At 39.6% G+C, this 15,594-nt stretch overlaps 4 protein-coding genes across 11 annotated transcripts in view; 1 reads left to right on the forward strand and 3 right to left on the reverse strand.

Annotated features, from left to right (window-relative positions):
- The window catches only part of LOC111458429 (putative pentatricopeptide repeat-containing protein At1g13630), a 4,890-nt gene extending 3,864 nt beyond the window's left edge, over positions 1 to 1,026 (reverse strand). For 4 of the 5 annotated variants that reach the window (XM_023101103.1, XM_023101100.1, XM_023101102.1 and 1 more), the window contains exon 1: positions 331 to 1,026. In XM_023101103.1, the coding sequence (XP_022956871.1) occupies positions 331 to 781 (451 nt within the window). In that variant the 5' untranslated portion in view covers positions 782 to 1,026. The remainder of the gene's footprint in view (positions 1 to 330) is intronic. The other variant, XM_023101104.1, reaches the window with a different exon arrangement.
- A 918-nt stretch (positions 1,027 to 1,944) lies between these two features.
- Positions 1,945 to 3,720, forward strand: LOC111458228 (DNA-3-methyladenine glycosylase 1). 2 transcript variants are annotated; one of them, XM_023100740.1, is made up of 6 exons: positions 1,945 to 2,031; positions 2,119 to 2,486; positions 2,586 to 2,643; positions 2,730 to 2,813; positions 2,897 to 3,038; positions 3,124 to 3,720. In XM_023100740.1, the coding sequence occupies exons 2-6, from the start codon at positions 2,120 to 2,122 to the stop codon at positions 3,400 to 3,402; spliced, it is 930 nt and encodes a 309-aa protein (XP_022956508.1). In that variant the 5' UTR covers positions 1,945 to 2,031; position 2,119; the 3' UTR covers positions 3,403 to 3,720. The 2 variants fall into 2 exon arrangements, with proteins under 2 accessions (XP_022956508.1, XP_022956507.1); XM_023100739.1 differs by lacking the exon at positions 1,945 to 2,031 and having other exon boundaries at positions 2,069 to 2,486.
- A 1,726-nt stretch (positions 3,721 to 5,446) lies between these two features.
- Positions 5,447 to 9,163, reverse strand: LOC111458409 (phosphatidylinositol 4-kinase gamma 5-like). 3 transcript variants are annotated; one of them, XM_023101059.1, is made up of 3 exons: positions 8,831 to 9,163; positions 8,608 to 8,692; positions 5,447 to 8,068 (listed from the first exon to the last, which is right to left on the reverse strand). In XM_023101059.1, the coding sequence occupies exon 3, from the start codon at positions 7,788 to 7,790 to the stop codon at positions 5,853 to 5,855; it is 1,938 nt and encodes a 645-aa protein (XP_022956827.1). In that variant the 5' UTR covers positions 7,791 to 8,068; positions 8,608 to 8,692; positions 8,831 to 9,163; the 3' UTR covers positions 5,447 to 5,852. The 3 variants fall into 3 exon arrangements, with proteins under 3 accessions (XP_022956827.1, XP_022956826.1, XP_022956825.1); XM_023101058.1 differs by having other exon boundaries at positions 8,511 to 8,692; XM_023101057.1 differs by lacking the exon at positions 8,608 to 8,692.
- A 2,240-nt stretch (positions 9,164 to 11,403) lies between these two features.
- LOC111458759 (protease 2) lies at positions 11,404 to 15,588 on the reverse strand. Its single transcript, XM_023101560.1, has 11 exons — positions 15,164 to 15,588; positions 14,864 to 15,030; positions 14,543 to 14,762; positions 14,321 to 14,468; positions 14,033 to 14,239; positions 13,806 to 13,940; positions 13,588 to 13,716; positions 13,085 to 13,497; positions 12,786 to 13,002; positions 11,875 to 12,068; positions 11,404 to 11,761 (listed from the first exon to the last, which is right to left on the reverse strand). The coding sequence occupies exons 1-11, from the start codon at positions 15,520 to 15,522 to the stop codon at positions 11,551 to 11,553; spliced, it is 2,400 nt and encodes a 799-aa protein (XP_022957328.1). The 5' UTR covers positions 15,523 to 15,588; the 3' UTR covers positions 11,404 to 11,550.
- Between the last annotated feature and the right edge of the window lie 6 nt (positions 15,589 to 15,594).

The following is a 15,594-nucleotide window of genomic DNA, read 5'->3' on the forward strand; positions in this document are numbered from 1 at the left end:
GGGGGGGGGGGGGGGGGGGGGTTGATGAACTGAAAAATAAGGATGGTCTAAAAGAAGTACGTTAAAAGACGAGGTTTATATATACATCAAAGAAACAGGGAAGACATGAAAGAAAGCACGGTGCTTTTCAACTGCAGAAAATGTGGGGAATTAGTCTACCATTTTTTTTTTTTTTTATACTCTTAAGTATGCACATTATCATGATAACTATGAATCTCTTAGTTCAGCCAATATACACACTAGGCGTTAAGAAGGAGAATGCCCGACTTCTCTGCTTTTCTCTAATATCAGCCAATCAATCATGAAGAAAGAGATGCCAAGAACTGATACCTTGCTCCTCAACCAATTGCTTTATAACGCAATGCAACTCCTTGAATCTTCCTTTACCCGCTAGAATATGAGAAACGGCAAGCTGGGAGAATCCGGAATGCCGAAATCCGTACTTATTTCTCAACAAATAGAAAAATGCCACAGCAACATCAGGATTCTGAATATTCAAACTCTCAAGAACGCCGTCCACTACAGTTTCACTCAAAGTAGAAACTACAGTTCGAAAGTTACATCCACCAACATACGCTCTAAACCCAAAGGAATTTAAACCCGTAAGAATCTCACAAACTGGGTCGTTCTGGCCCAGAACGAAGGAGGGAGTGACAGATTCCGCTTCGAGGCGGGCGGCAGAAACTGAAGGCCTAGCAAGGATCACAGAACTAAAAGAAGCGAGTATCCCGCATTTCCTCAGAGAATGTAATGGCTTCCATTGATGAATACGGCTAAGCATGGAAATGGGAGCAGGATTGGAAGAAAACCCTGCCGATTTCTCGTCTAAGACAACGTGAAATTAAAAGCAACAAAGATAGGGATAAGTTAGAGGGATCGGAAAGCAGTATGAAACGTGGTAAGGAAAGGGAGTTAGGGTTTTAGCGAACCGATGGGTTTCGCGGCAATTCTGAAGGGCGGCAGCCACTGCTGGTTTCGGGTTGCTGCCGTTTTCGGCCATAGATAGCGCGAGCAGATTTGTGTAATTTCCCCAAAGGGCATAAACGCACCGTTTTATTTGGTACGACTTTATAGTCCTCAAACTTAATTTATTGGGTGGCTTAGCTTTTGCCTAATTAAGTTATTAAAATTTTATATATTTACAGGTAAATATTAGGTAAAGTTAAAATATTTGGTAAAAAAAAAATATAAGTGAAATTTTAAATGAGTTTAAGAGGTCTAAGTTTAAGAATCAAACCCATTAATTTATCCAATAAAACTTGTATTCGGCCGCTCTTTCTCTAAGGTGGAAACATGGATTAGGTTTTGTAACTCAATTACTCTAACGTGGAAACATGGGTTAGGTTTCGTAACTCAATTCACGTTTAGTTTAAGTCGTTGAAAACCTTTTTCTTTTCACGTAGAACACACTTTTTAAAAACCGTTATTTCAACTAGTCTCTACGTCCAATACATGTCCAAAACGAAACGTTATTTAAGAACTTGACAACGACGCTCGTAGAGCGGAAGCTAGAGCATATGAAGCACCTATATATATACATATAATGGAAGAAGAAGGCCCAAGAAAAGTAATGGATGGCATATCTTAATCTATGCAGGCAATGGGTAAGCCTCAAACTTTAAGGTAAAGGAGTAGGAACTAAGAATGTCATGCCCTGATGGCCCCATTCACACTTGCTTTGAGACAAACAGTACAACTAAAAAACAGGATTATTGCCTGTTTTAACTTCTTTTCTTCTCTATGTTTTGGATTTTCCCCATTTCCAGTCCTTTTTTAGCTCATCTTTTACTCATAATGGAGCCTAACAGTCGTTAAAACCCAACTGCCAAACACCAAAGATTATAATCATACAGAAACGAGGAGCTTTTCTACTAATTTGTCTCCAAAATTGAGGAGATTTCGAGTATAAAACAGTGAAGATATTATAAACTTGTATGGGGTTTTTGCTTGGAAACTAAGTAGCAAATATGGTGATCTATAATTTTGAAGCTCACATTTCACCAACCAAGTATGGTAAGTGTGGGAAATATGGTAAGCCAACTCAAACATTAAACACTTTATAATCTGAATCCAGTTTTGTTTCAAATTGTGCCATTAAGCCTTGTCTTCTTTGTTCAGTATGTCATCCAAAGCCACTGTTAGAAGGCGAATTCTGGAGAGGCAAACATGTTCTAAAGAGAAAGATAGAACAAGCCAAAACATATTGTCTAAACACCTTAAGAAGATTTACCCAATTGGGCTTCAAAGAACCACTTCATCACTCTCTTTATCTTCATTATCATTGTCTTTGTCCCAAAATTCAAATGATTCTTCTCTTACAGACTCCTCAATCCAACTCGATCAGAAGATTTCGTATGCGATTCGTTTGATTACGCCGCCGCCTCCTGAAAGAAGAGAAGCTCCATTGCCTAAGAGTGTCCAACAACAATGTCAGGAACTTGGTGATGGGGAACTCAGGAGGTGCAACTGGATCACTCATACCAGTGGTAAGATTACACTTAGTTCTGATATGGACTTAGAATACTTTCCACCACATTGCTAGACTAGTTCATGATTGACGTTTCTATCTCGTGTACTCGACACAGATAAAGCCTATGTATCCTTTCACGACGAGTGTTGGGGCGTCCCGGTGTATGACGACAAGTAGGTGATCTAAGTAACTTTTCCGTTTATCCTGCATATCAGTTTATAGATCTGTGAGTTGACATTAGAGAAAAATTACCATACAGCCGACTTTTCGAGCTACTCGCTCTATCGGGGATGCTGATGGACTACAATTGGACTGAAATTGTGAAAAGAAGGGAACTATTCAGGTAATATTTTCTGATCCAATGTGTACTTTGGATGAACATCTATGAGATGATAAATGTATATATACACATCTGGTTGGTCATAGAGAAGCTTTTGCTGGATTTGAGGCAAGTACTGTGGCCAACATGGGGGAGAAAGAGATATCAGATATAGCATCTGACAAGGCCATTATGCTGGTGGAGAGCAGAGTGAGGTGCATAGTAGACAATGCCAAGTGCATATTGAAGGCAAGCTAGATCACCTCATTTTTTAACCAACTCTTTCACAGAATGTATATTAACAAGAACAACTGGTTTTTTGATTCAACTGCAGATAGCTAGAGATTTTGGGTCGTTCAGTAACTATATGTGGAGCTATATGAACTTCAAACCAACAATAAACAGATTTAGATATCCAAGAAATGTTCCCCTGAGGAGTCCCAAAGCGGAAGCCATTAGCAAGGACATGGTGAAGCGCGGTTTTCGGTTTGTTGGGCCAGTGATTGTCTATTCGTTCATGCAGGCGGCAGGGTTGACGATCGATCATCTTGTGGATTGTTTTCGGCATGGCGAATGCGTAAATCTTGCAGAAAGACCATGGAGACATATCTGAGTTCGACATTTCCTACTTTCCCTTCAAAGTTGTGGTTGTTTTGCTTTTGTGAGCATTAAGTTAACAATATAAAAAATTATGCATAGAGAAAGAGAGAGGAACTAAGATGGAACTTCTCTGCTTCTTTGTTTATCAGTTTCTGCTAGAATGGCCAATTCTGCAACTGAGCAACTCATCAGTTGATATCAAAAAGTGCAGAGCTCACCATTACAACAGTTGCAGAGCAGCCATGGTTATCGACAAGTTGAAGCTGGTGGAGAATAATAAGATTGGTGTATTTAATTTGTTTATGCTTCTAATATATAACTAATTATTTTAGATGTTTGGTGTGAATCTCTTGGGTCAAAATTGCTTATCTATGAGCTTTCTCATACATTCTAAACAAGCTCTCATTTCCTAAGACATTAAGAACCATGAATGTTCTTTGTTCATGAAGAACTTCATGATACAACTAAGTTCATCAATGCAGACATGACCATAGAAAACTGCAGTCTAGTTACAGTTCATAAGATCCAAATGTGTAATACAAACCTCCTTATATCATCCCTCACCTCGAGAAATGTCATTCGAGTTTCGAGATAGCACTCCAAGCCTGGTCCTTCAAATTGGCTGAGAATCAAGTCCATAGATCATCTTTCTCCCCCATCTGCCGGGCCAAAAAAGCTTTACCACATCACTGATATGTTCTTTATCTTATTTGAAAGGCTGTATGATAAGATGTAGGCAGTATTATACTTAGAGATCTTTTACTAAGATTAGTTCAAACTCTATCGAAGTCATCCTGCTACAAAGGATTCTCTCGATCTGTGAGATCCCACATATCAATTGAAAAGTAGAACGAAACATTTTTTGTAAGGGTGTGGAACTCTTTCTCTAGCAAACGTGTTCTAAAAATTTTGAGGGGAAGGCCGAAAGGGAAGACAATATCTGCTAGTGGTGAGCTTGAGCTGTTATACAGTGAAACTCTATCGAAGTCATCCACTGAATTATAGTGAAGCCTTCAACCATTTTGTTGTTTGAGTTTGAGATTGCTTAAACTTCTCTCCAAGGGAAACAGGAAGATAGGATTCAAGCCCCACAATTGTCTCTATCCGCCTCCTCCCAATCAATGAATCATTTTAGCTTGGATTATAAACCATCCAAAGAATAAAAGACAGGTTGCCAAGAAAAAACAAAACAGGTCAAATCCAGAACTTGTTCCACCTCAGCTGTTCTTTCACCTGTTATAATCTCTATCCACACTTTTTCCTTCCCTTCCACCATTCTTCAACCTAACTACTTGATTAACTCAACTTAATCCCAGTAATGGTCGGGTATGTTCAATTAATAGCGACTGTTGAATTGCATATGCTCACCAAACATCCTAGTAGTAAGTAGTGTCTGAAGTTTGTTAGATGGTACTCACCAAAAAATGAAATCCCAACAAGAACAGAGCAGGCTCTCCACCACCTACAAAGAAACTAATACAAAACGATCCAGTTAGATTGATGAATCGTAAGATCCAAGAAGTTCGATAATCGTATGATCGGTTCATACGTAGGTAGTAGCGAGAAGGATGGAGCTGACAAAGAGAATGAGCAAAACAGTGGAAGAAAAGATCAAAGTCTGGTACAGATCCACCATTTGGATGAATTTCATTCAAATCAACTGGAACCTAATAATTCATCCATGGGTCCCAAACAATGAATGAAATTTCTTCACTGATTATAGCGACCCTACTTTGTTTCTTCTTTTTATGCAATAACAAATAGCTTTAATCATTTTTCCACTAGTTAATACTTAATACAAGACAGAACATGATGACTCCTGTCCTTGTCGAATAATACAGGCTCAAAGGGTTGAACATTACTGAAAGAAAAAGGGAAAAGAAACCGACACGACGGCACAAAAGAGCAAAATAAGAACAGCCTACGGGCGGCGGCCTACTGTATTAATAAGAAAAGAGATGCGATACAACCGAAAAGTCCAGAGGTTATCAGACTGTCCACAAAATATATTTTAGTAATTAAGAAGTCTACAAGAAATTCGGGTTAACAAAAAGAAATAGGGCATCATATTGGCACACAGCATCTGGCTGAAGGAAAAAGAATATAAGAATGAAGTTAAAGCAAGGTACAGAACATAAAGTACCCCTATTTACATTGCACCTCTTTCAGGGTTTTAAGTTTGCATACAATTTATTTATCAAACAAGTTCACAAGTCAAAAGGGGAAGAAGAAGAGGGCAGGAGGGAAATACCAAGGAATACAAACAATTCTACTCCGCTGATGAGAAGAATATATACAGCAACTTCCTCTTACTGAGCTCCAACATGAGCCCTAAGTCGAGGCTTAAAACCCATAATGCAAGCCAATCCTAATACTGAGTCGTCCATAACTTCCATAATTCTAATGCTATGATTTAATCTATAATGGCTCTATCATCACAGCAACACACTGAACATCGTCATCTCAAAACTGGCAAGAAGTACCAAGTCTCTGCCTCTGCCTCGGCCCGAGAGCTGCAGATTTGCGTTTGGCAAATGCTGGGCGAAGCAGCTCTGGAAATTTATCCAGGAACAGCGACCAGTCTTCCTCGTTCATATCTCCAAGCTTTACAAAACTGACACTTGGAGGAAACTGCTCGTTTGCACTCCTGTGCCCTGCAGATGTGTTGGTAATATATCCAAACTCAGGTTTTGTGACCTGGTGGTTTTGATTTTTCTGGTTCTTATTGCCCAGTACGGTATTCTTGAGAGACATAGAAAGCTTTGACACAGAAATGGGTTCAGAAGGTGGAAAGATGCCTGTTTCTCCTAGCTCCTCCCCTCCACTATCTTCTCCCCCTTCCTCAATGCTTTCCTCCAATTTCGAGAGTGGATTGCGTCCATGCAGGCCTCCAACAAGTCCACCAAGCTGGTAATGTGACCAGCCCAAACACTGATCCGCTGTCATACTTGAGTTATAGTCTAATTCTCCATCCTCACAGTCTAAGTCAAACTGGAAATCCTCATTGCCCCACTCATATATTGGAGAAGAGAACTCCCTCTCTGCTATCATCTGCCTAGCCTCAAGACATACTAGCTCAAGTTCACTGGGTTCCTCCTCTCCACTACGAAATTCTCTGCTCATCATCTCACCAATCTCAGCAAGACAGAGACCAGAAGCAGCAGCTTCCTTCAGAAAAATTGTACACAGTACCAAAACCCGAAGACAAGCTTCACGGATCATGGGTAGCTCCATCCTAAGCATCTCACAGTCCTTTATCGGATCAAGATTTTCAATATACTTGAGCTCATCATCTGAAAATGGGATTGATGCTTGAGGCCAATGAATCCACTCAAAGTACGGATCCTCTAAAGTTTCCGGCAAACAAAGACCGTGATCTATAGGAATAAGCTCCACTTGTCCAAAACTTCCTATTCCGTCAAGTTTCCGAACTAAGAGATTCCCAGCATGCCTATCCGTATTAAAAATCCTAATATCTAAAATACCTATACGATGAACAGCCGCGACTGGGAAACTAGAAGTCCCATGATCACTGGCATCAAAATCATGTGGAATGAATTGTTGGAAGGAAGCAATTTTACTAACTGGCTTTTTCTTGTGAGCCTGAGGCTTGTTACCATTCACCCAATCATTTACATTGAAGATTGAGTGAGTGATCTTCACTAAGGCTGTCGGAGGCACGTTTGCAAAATGTTCATAGTCAAGAAGATAAGCTGCAACTTCTCTGAATCCAGTCTCCCCAACACGCACAGAGCGCTTAAATCCAGGTTGTCCAAGAGCTTTTCCAACAAAACCTTTTGGATTATTTGGTGCAAAAGGTTCTTCATCAGTTGGCTTCACAATTGCGACACTTTCACCTTTCCCGTTCCTAAAGTAGTATGCACCACCAAGCCCACTATGAACAGGAATCGGATCAATACCCAACTTTATACCTTTCACAATCTCTTTGACTAACTGTCGCGTGCCAGCAAAATGATCTGGATGCCCTAATATCTCAATAGGTCCACTCTGGTCTCTAAGACGGAGATCCTTCCCAGTGGGCGAGAGACATGGAGTAGATGAACTTCTGTGCAACAGATTTCTCGTGAGGAGAAGAGGAGAATCATTTCGAATGGCACTAAGATCATTCTTCAATATCACATCCCCAAATGTTAGGGAGCTCTCCTCTGTGGGAATATTGAGGGCAAGCTGCAACCTCCTTTTCACCGTATGAGCATTGTCACTGCGATCTAATTCCATTCCCAGGACACATCCCGTATCAGTTTGCACAAAAACTTGTCTCCTTCCAACTGGCTGTTTTTCTTCCATTCCATTTTTTGAGCGGTAAGCCCTGCTGAGTGGGCTCTTGAGTGCTGCAACTGCCATTTGAGTCTGAACTGGACTGTCCAACTTCCGTGACATTAAATAATGAAAGAAAAGAACGTGTTTGCAGCCAAATGACCGAGATGGTCAAGGAAGAGAAATGAATTCCCTCCCAAGAAGGCGCCCAACTCAAAACAGAATGATGGTTGAACAAAACCAGAGTCTAGGACCTCGAATAATCATTAATAGATAGGAGAAGCCTCAATCCTTGCCATCGTTCTCAAAGAAACAATACCAAAAACACACCACAGACACAAGGATGCAGCCGAACACCGTATCTACAGATTCATCTCGCCAGATTCACAGCACCAGATAGTCTGCGGAAATATAACAAAGAAAAAAAAATCAACACGTGACCAGAAGAAGCAAGAATATTGATACATAATTAACTTCAATTGGAAGAGAGTCCAAAGAAAAGATGAATTTATCTAGACTCGACAATTAAGAATCCCAACACTCGAGCTGGGAATGAGATTTGATAAAAAGATGCAAGCATCAAGAACCCAAACTGATGCATTATTTACGGTCCTTTTCCATGAGAAACCAAATTCGTTGTAAGATCAAAATATCAATATTTGCAGAAGCAAGCTAGAATGAACTACACATTCTTCGATTAACTTATACGTCGTCCAGAGTTGGCAAAAGAAAGGGCGAACAGTTCTCTATTAAAGTAAAACTACAAGGCCCCGGGGAAAAAATTTCAAAGATAGTTTTTTCCTGAGATAAAGAACGAGGAAGAAAAAGGATCTTTTCTCTAACCACTTCATCATGAAATCAAACAAATGATCGGAACGATATCCTCATTCGCGGACAAGAACAAATCCCAACAGTTAAACGAAATCTGTGAAAGGTGCACCTTCTCCTCCCCTCCCCCCTCTCCTCGGGGCAGGAGAGAATATCCAAAAGAGACCAAAGCTCAATACGACGTTCTGGAGTGGAGACTGATCAGAGAAATGAAATTCAACAATGAGAAGCAAGTAAAAGAGAGGGAAAAAAAAGGCATCATTCATTTAACTCATACTCAAAAAAAAAAACAAACATTACTCGGTGAGAATAACAAAATCGAAGAAAGAACTCACCAGAACTATATAGATCTTTCAAGATCCGATACAAGAACGAATCAGATTCACCACTAAAATCGTCGCTATCCGTGAATCGATGCGGCAAGAACTTTGCAAAAAACAGAGAATGAGAAGGCTTCAATGAATCAAATCAAATCAAATCCAAGAAAAGGGCATCAAACAATCGCCGGAGCTAAGTGATGATAGTTGTCGTCGCAATGAACGAAAAAAATACAAAAAACAAAAAATTCAGACAAAAATCCGTTCGCAGTTTCTCCTTTCTTTCCCTCGCTTTTGTTTCTCTTTTTATTCTCCGTTCGCTCTGTTCCGCTTCACAGAAATTCGTCTTCTTGGAATGTTCTTTAACTCGAGTGAGAGAAGCCTGGTTAAAATAGCTAACCCTGGTTAGAGGCCGACCCACTCTCTCTCTGCCCTTTCCGGTTCGAAGACTCTCGAAGGGGTGGGAGAGCCGTCGGATGAAGAGAGATATTGGAATTAAACGACCGTAGGATGAAGGAAACAGTGACGTGGAGACAAGAGATTCGTGAATGCGTGGCAAGGTCACCGTCGAAGGGTGGACACCTGGTGTAATCAGCGACTGGGTAGGGCGGGTTTTCTTTCTTTGAGTTTGGGCCTTCGAATCTCTAGTTCTGTGTACTACCCAGTTTCCTGCCCAATCTGACCGTCCATTTTAATACCATTGAATTTACCAAATTGTCCTCTTTTTTTTTTTGCCTTTTTCTTTTTCTTTGGTTATTTTTAGTTAAATAAAATAAATTATTACACTTTAAATCAACACCAACCTCTCTACCACTTTTAAAACATCTATTTTTTTTTCCTGAACTTGAATTTAAAAACATAAAAACATTAATTTCTTAATATCTTCACACTGAGGCTATTTTCGTCATTAAATTCTTATAAACTTTAACCATCCAATATCATCCATTTATATTAGACAGCAATGAAATTATTTATTTTCTCGAGCTCAAAATTCAAATTTCTATTTAAATATATTGTAAATTTACTTATATGCCCCCCATACAACTGAAAATTATGAAGTAGGGCCCATCTTACTTCCATTCCACTAAGAACAATCATTTAAAAATCTTATTAAATTATCAGAACTAAATAAAGTATAAATAAAATAAAAAGATGGAGGCCATAGCAAATCAAATCAAATCAATAAAGAACAAAGAAGACTATTACAGAAATTAAAAAAGATATACAATATATATATATATATTGAAGTAATATAATAAAGTATTTTATAATAGATACAATTACCAAAAAGCCCCGGAAGAATAAGCAAAAAAGTGAATGAAAAGCGGTTTTTTAAAATTAATTTCGTCAAAAGAATGGGAGAGAATATGATTGCAAAATGGCCTTTTTTATCTTTCAAACCTTCTTTTGCTTTTGCTTTTGCTTTTGCTTTTTTCTTATAATAATAATAATTTTGTTGGCTTTTTTATAATTCAGAAACTGTCATTTTATATTTGGCATGCCAGCTGGCTGTTCAAACCCAGCAGTCAATTTTTATTTTTATTTTTATTTTTATTTAAAAAATGAAATAGCCTTAATTGGGTTATTGAAGTAGAATTTTAATTTGTAATAATTTAATTTTTATATTTTCAAAATAATAACAATTTCGTCAAATTATTTTATTTCATAGATTAATTATATAAATGGATAATGAATAAATGTGTGATGGGAACATTTTCTTGAGGATAGAAAGGGACGGAAGGGGCACGTGGAGGTTGAGAGTGTCGGAGAGGTTGACCAATGGGAAGGGAGATGCAGCTGAGTCAGCGTCCACGCATGAACGAGTCACGTGCCGTTTCCGGATGGCACGATGCCCAATGCCAATACAAGACACTACACGACACGACAATATTACTTGTTTGTAATTCCTCCTAAAATTTTATGTCCTACGCGTTGGTATTATCCTACCACGTGTCTTTTGATTCTTCGAAACCTCGGCGTGGACAAGACAACCTTAGCTCACGGTTGTCTCCCTTCAAACCTTCATTTCTGAAGTTCTTAAATCTAAATTCTTCGATTAAAATTATATACATGAAGACAAATTTATGATAAAAAAATAATTTTTTTTTTCTGATATTAATCTCGAGTTTAAATATAGAATTGAAGAAGGGAACCAAACATTCATTACGAAAGGATAGAAACTTCTCCCTAATAGACTCATTTTAAAACTTCGAACGAAACTTAGAAGAAAAAGTCCAAAGAGAACAATATTTGCTGGAAGTAAGCTTTCGTTGTTTACAAATGGTATTAGAGCCAAACATCGGACTATATGGCAAGAATGATGTTGGGCCCCAGTGGGGGTGGATTGTGAGATCCCACGATCGGATAGAGAGAAGAATGAAGCATTTTAAAACCTTAAGGGGAAGCCCAAAAAGGACGATATTTGCTAGCAACGAACTTGAACTGAACAAGGCCCTTGTCTACCTTGAAGCAAGCAGCAGATAAGATATTGAACATAATTGGTTCGCACTCGAGAAGGCAACATAATCTAAAGCAATATGGAGCAAAAACTGCCCAAGTTGAGGCCAGAGGTCAATTTACAAGTCCAGAACTGAAAAATTGGCACTTCATGAGGAGGACGGACTACAACATCAATGTGTTCTACACAGAAAAGCGTATCATAAGTAATTGGATGCCAGAGTTTATATATCTACGGAAGAATCAATGAATAGACAGTAGGGGTTCCTCGTTCCTTACCGTTACGAAAAAGTTGAATCCCGGTCCGAAGTTCCAAGGACTTTGATGAGAAAAGCGTAGTCGTAAGCTGTCTCTTCACATCCACCATAGAGACCACCTTCACCAAAGTGTCCTCCAACCATATTGGTCTTCAAAATTGCAGAAGTCGAACAACGGGAGCATGTCGTGTCTCGGATTTTTGCCACCCATTTGGCAGCTTCCCATACTCCAACCCTGAGGATGAAGTTCAACAGTTTGCAGCATATGTTTATCGAAATCGAAGCATGAACAAATAAATATGCTAATGTGATAACAGTGTAAGAAGTTGAAAGGAGAAAAGAATTTACCTTGCATCACGGAATGAGGCTGTGACAAGCATTGGAGGATAACAACTTCCCTTAGAGATATTGTCGTAAGGAGAGTAGCTCAAGATAGACTCAAACTGCATTGCTATCTCTGGGTTTCCGAATTCTTCGTAGTCGAGAATGGTGAGTGGTAAACTGGGATCTAGTAGCGTGTTACATATGTCAAGAAACGGAACCTGAAAAATATTACCAAAACTTTAGTTGCCATAACTAAGTATATGACAATAACAGCAGAACAAGCTCACTGCTAGTAAATATTGTACTTTTGGGCTTCCCCTCAAGGTTTTAAAATGTGTCTACTATGGAGAGGGTCTAGCCCTACTCGGACCAGTGCCTCGCACCGTCCGGTGACTGGCTCTGATATCATTTGTAACAGCCCAAGCCCACCATTAGCAGATTTTGTCCTCTTTGGGTTTTCCTTTCTGGGCTTCCTGTCGTGAGATCCCACCTCGAATGGAGAGGGGAATAAAACATTCCTTACAAGGGTGTGGTAACATTTGTCTAGTAGACGTGTTTTAAAACCTGAAAGAAAGCCAAGAAGGGAAAGCTTAAAGAGGACAATATATGCTACCAGTGGACTTGGACGGTTACAAATGGCTAATACTGGGCAATGTGCAAGCGAGAACGTTGGGCCCCTAATAGACGCGTTTTAAAACCTCTCCCTAACAGACACATTTTAAAACCATGAGGCTGACGACACTACGTAACAGGCCAAAGTGAACAATATCTTCTAGCAGAGATGTTAACATATGGTAATGTCGTTAGAAAGGCCTGATATTGCAGTGTAGTATCAAAGAGAAAACACATTAGTGATGGTCTTTCAAGATGCATTTCCTATCTACTTTACAAGATGTGAAGACCAATGAGTAGGCAAGTGTATGGCTCAAACTAACCTTCAAAATGGCTGCTCCAAACAGGTCAGGATGCATGTTGATAGCAGCTCCAACAAGAAGGCCTCCTGCACTGTATCCAATGGAACCCAGCCGATTCTTATGAACATAGCCATTATCAATGAGAAAATTCGCACAAAAGATAAAGTCTTGTATTGAATTTTGTTTCTGAAGCCCACTCCCACATCTATGCCATGAAGAATCACCACCACCACCTCCCCTGCACACCCAATCAAGGTTCTAAACTAAGCTTCAATGCAAGAAAACGAAACAAAAAACCTGTTTATAACGATAAAAACTACCTGATGTCTGCAAATGCCAGCACGAAACCACGATCAAGTAAACTCAGGCGAGAAGGACACCAACTTTTATCAAGAACCTCACCATATGCTCCATACCCTTGTAGAACTCCGGGTGACCGTCCTTTCTGAAAAGTCGAAGGGGAATACAATATGGTCAAGGGTACTCTGATTCCATCATGTGATATAACTTCCTTCCTCTCACAACAGTATGAATCAGAAAAGTCCTTCCAAGTTTCGGATTCACGAGTCTCGAAGTTTTCTCTTTTGTTTTGCGCATCTGAAACTTTCTCGATACCCAACGCATCTGGTTGATATGTTTTAAGTTTAATATCATGCTTAACTTCTACTTCCTCTTGCTGAATGATCGAGAAGACCCTTTTAGACATATCATAATCAACAATCAAATCAGGCATCTGGTAGTCCCAAGAGAAGACAGAAACTTCAGTAAGTACATGCTAGGAGATTCTATGAATATGCATGAATGTAAGATTATAAAGTAATACCACTGGAGACGAAAGCACCACACGGTATAACGAGCTCGTAAAGTCATGGTTCGATCCTGGAGCTACGCTGCAGGAGTTTGAGGGAAGAGGGAAAAACCATGGGTCGAGTTTCTCGATCTCCAAACGATGCTACAGAACAAGTAGATATGAGATGATATATAAAATTTGTTATGCAGCTTATTTAGCAATAGAACAAGCAGAGAAAGACAAACACATACCTTATGATTAGCATCTAAAGGCAAATTGATTGAACATAACATTGGAACACCATTCTTATTGACAAAAAGCACAAGATGTCCACTAAAAACGTCCATGTCATGTATACTGAAATCTTTGCTCTGAAGGACGATATCCTAAAATATAAACACGTGACGAGTAAAACAATGATAAATAAAGGGGCGCAGCGCTGATATCATATGTGGTACAAGTCGAGCATAAAAGTAACCTGCCAATTTGCTGACTTGATATCTTCAACTCGACATCGAGCTACGTAATAATCTTCCTTCGAACAATCCCCTTTCTTTTCAAGAGGAGCATTTGTTAGGATATAAAAGAAACCACAATGATGTTCCAGAAAGTATTGAATACCCGGAATGCGTTTGTGTATTCTTTGCAAACCGCTTAACCAGTTGTTAGCATCTATAATATAAACCTGGGTTGACAAACCAGTAAAGTTTCAGAATAAAAGTCAAAAGCTGGCTTAATTAAGATCTTATTGAAAAAGGGAACCTTCCTCAGAAGAAGTCCTCGAGTTCGAATTCACGGTTATGAACTTCCCATCTTTTGTACTCGTTATGTCGACACAATAGTTGGGATCATTTTCAACAAACACCAAGACATCTTCTCCGGTGTCGCTGAATCCAAGTTTTGTGGAGAAAACCCTGTCGAATGGCAGGTAAATGTCAGGTAAATGAAGTTCTTGAAAAGAAGGTTAAGAATGATGAGAGAAATTTGCCTGTAAGGCCTCTGATTCTCATCTGCTTGTGTGTAGAAAAGTGTCCTGCCTTCTTCCGCCCAAGCCAAACTTACAACTCCCTCCTGTAACTTGGGAATCATCAGTCCACTTCTCAGGTCTTTAATCTGAAGCATGAAGTGTTCACTGCCTGTAATATCAACTGTGTATGCTAGAAAGTTGTGGTCTGGTGAAACACGACAAGTTCCCACGTGAACATAGCCTGCAAATATGAGCAACTCATCGTAAAATTTAAGGAAATGTCATAATTCTGATAGCTAAGTATGAATGAAAATGAAAATTAACTGGATGAACAGAACTTACCATATTGTTTAGCAATTTCATTCCAATCAAGTAAAACTTCCTCCTGCTTCCCAGAATTTCCTTTAGCAAATTGGGTAAGTTTCTTTAACCAATTGGTTTTCTCGTTCTGTAGCCTACGGCATAGAACTGGGTATTCCTTCCCCTCCGGGATGTATTGGTAGTAAAACCTGATCAGGTGGAACGATACATTTAGGTTCAACCATGGCCGACCATCAAGAGACTTAACGCAATGAAAACGCTAAGAGGCATTGCGAAACCAAATAAAAAGAAACACATTTCGAGGGAGGAGAAAGGGCAGACCAGGGTCCCCAAGGCTCAGGAGGAGTGGAAACCTTGGTGGATATTCGACTCGTCATCTCGGAGAAGAGCCGGCGCTGCAGAATCTGAGTGTCGGCCATGAAAGCTTCGGCATACAAGTTTTCTCGACGGAGGTAGTCGGCGAGATCAGGGTCGGCGGTGTTGGCCATCCAGTGGTAGGGATCTTGCAGCGTAATGCCATGAACTGAGTGAGTGAAAGGAACTTTTTTAGCAGCAGGTGGGGATTCGGAAGGCAGTGAGAAGATACGTTCTTTGCAGAGAGAGGAGAATAGCGAAGAAGACGATATGGAGGAACAAAGGATGGAATTTCTAGTGGGTTTTAGCAGGGATTTAAGAGCCATGGTGATTGAAAATGGCGGCGCAGTAATAATATTGCATTCATATATAATGTTGTGCAGATACCCAAAAAAAAA

Source organism: Cucurbita moschata, unplaced genomic scaffold, assembly GCF_002738365.1.
Source record: "Cucurbita moschata cultivar Rifu unplaced genomic scaffold, Cmos_1.0 Cmo_Scf00021, whole genome shotgun sequence".
Taxonomy (NCBI): domain Eukaryota; kingdom Viridiplantae; phylum Streptophyta; class Magnoliopsida; order Cucurbitales; family Cucurbitaceae; genus Cucurbita; species Cucurbita moschata.

Bases quoted from the DNA above. Each gene is read 5' to 3' on its own strand.
- LOC111458759 (XM_023101560.1), bottom strand. From the start codon at position 15,522: ATGGCTCTTAAATCCCTGCTAAAACCCACTAGAAATTCCATCCTTTGT. The intron at 14,469-14,542 runs GCAAATTTCTCT...GCCATTCGACAG, and splicing joins GAGAATCAGAGGCCTTACAG to GGTTTTCTCCACAAAACTTG. The intron at 11,762-11,874 runs GTAAATTCTTTT...CTTCATCCTCAG, and splicing joins GCCTCATTCCGTGATGCAAG to GGTTGGAGTATGGGAAGCTG.
- LOC111458409 (XM_023101057.1), bottom strand. From the start codon at position 7,790: ATGTCACGGAAGTTGGACAGTCCAGTTCAGACTCAAATGGCAGTTGCA.
- LOC111458228 (XM_023100740.1), top strand. From the start codon at position 2,120: ATGTCATCCAAAGCCACTGTTAGAAGGCGAATTCTGGAGAGGCAAACA. The intron at 2,814-2,896 runs GTAATATTTTCT...GGTTGGTCATAG, and splicing joins AAAAGAAGGGAACTATTCAG to AGAAGCTTTTGCTGGATTTG. The intron at 3,039-3,123 runs GCAAGCTAGATC...ATTCAACTGCAG, and splicing joins ATGCCAAGTGCATATTGAAG to ATAGCTAGAGATTTTGGGTC.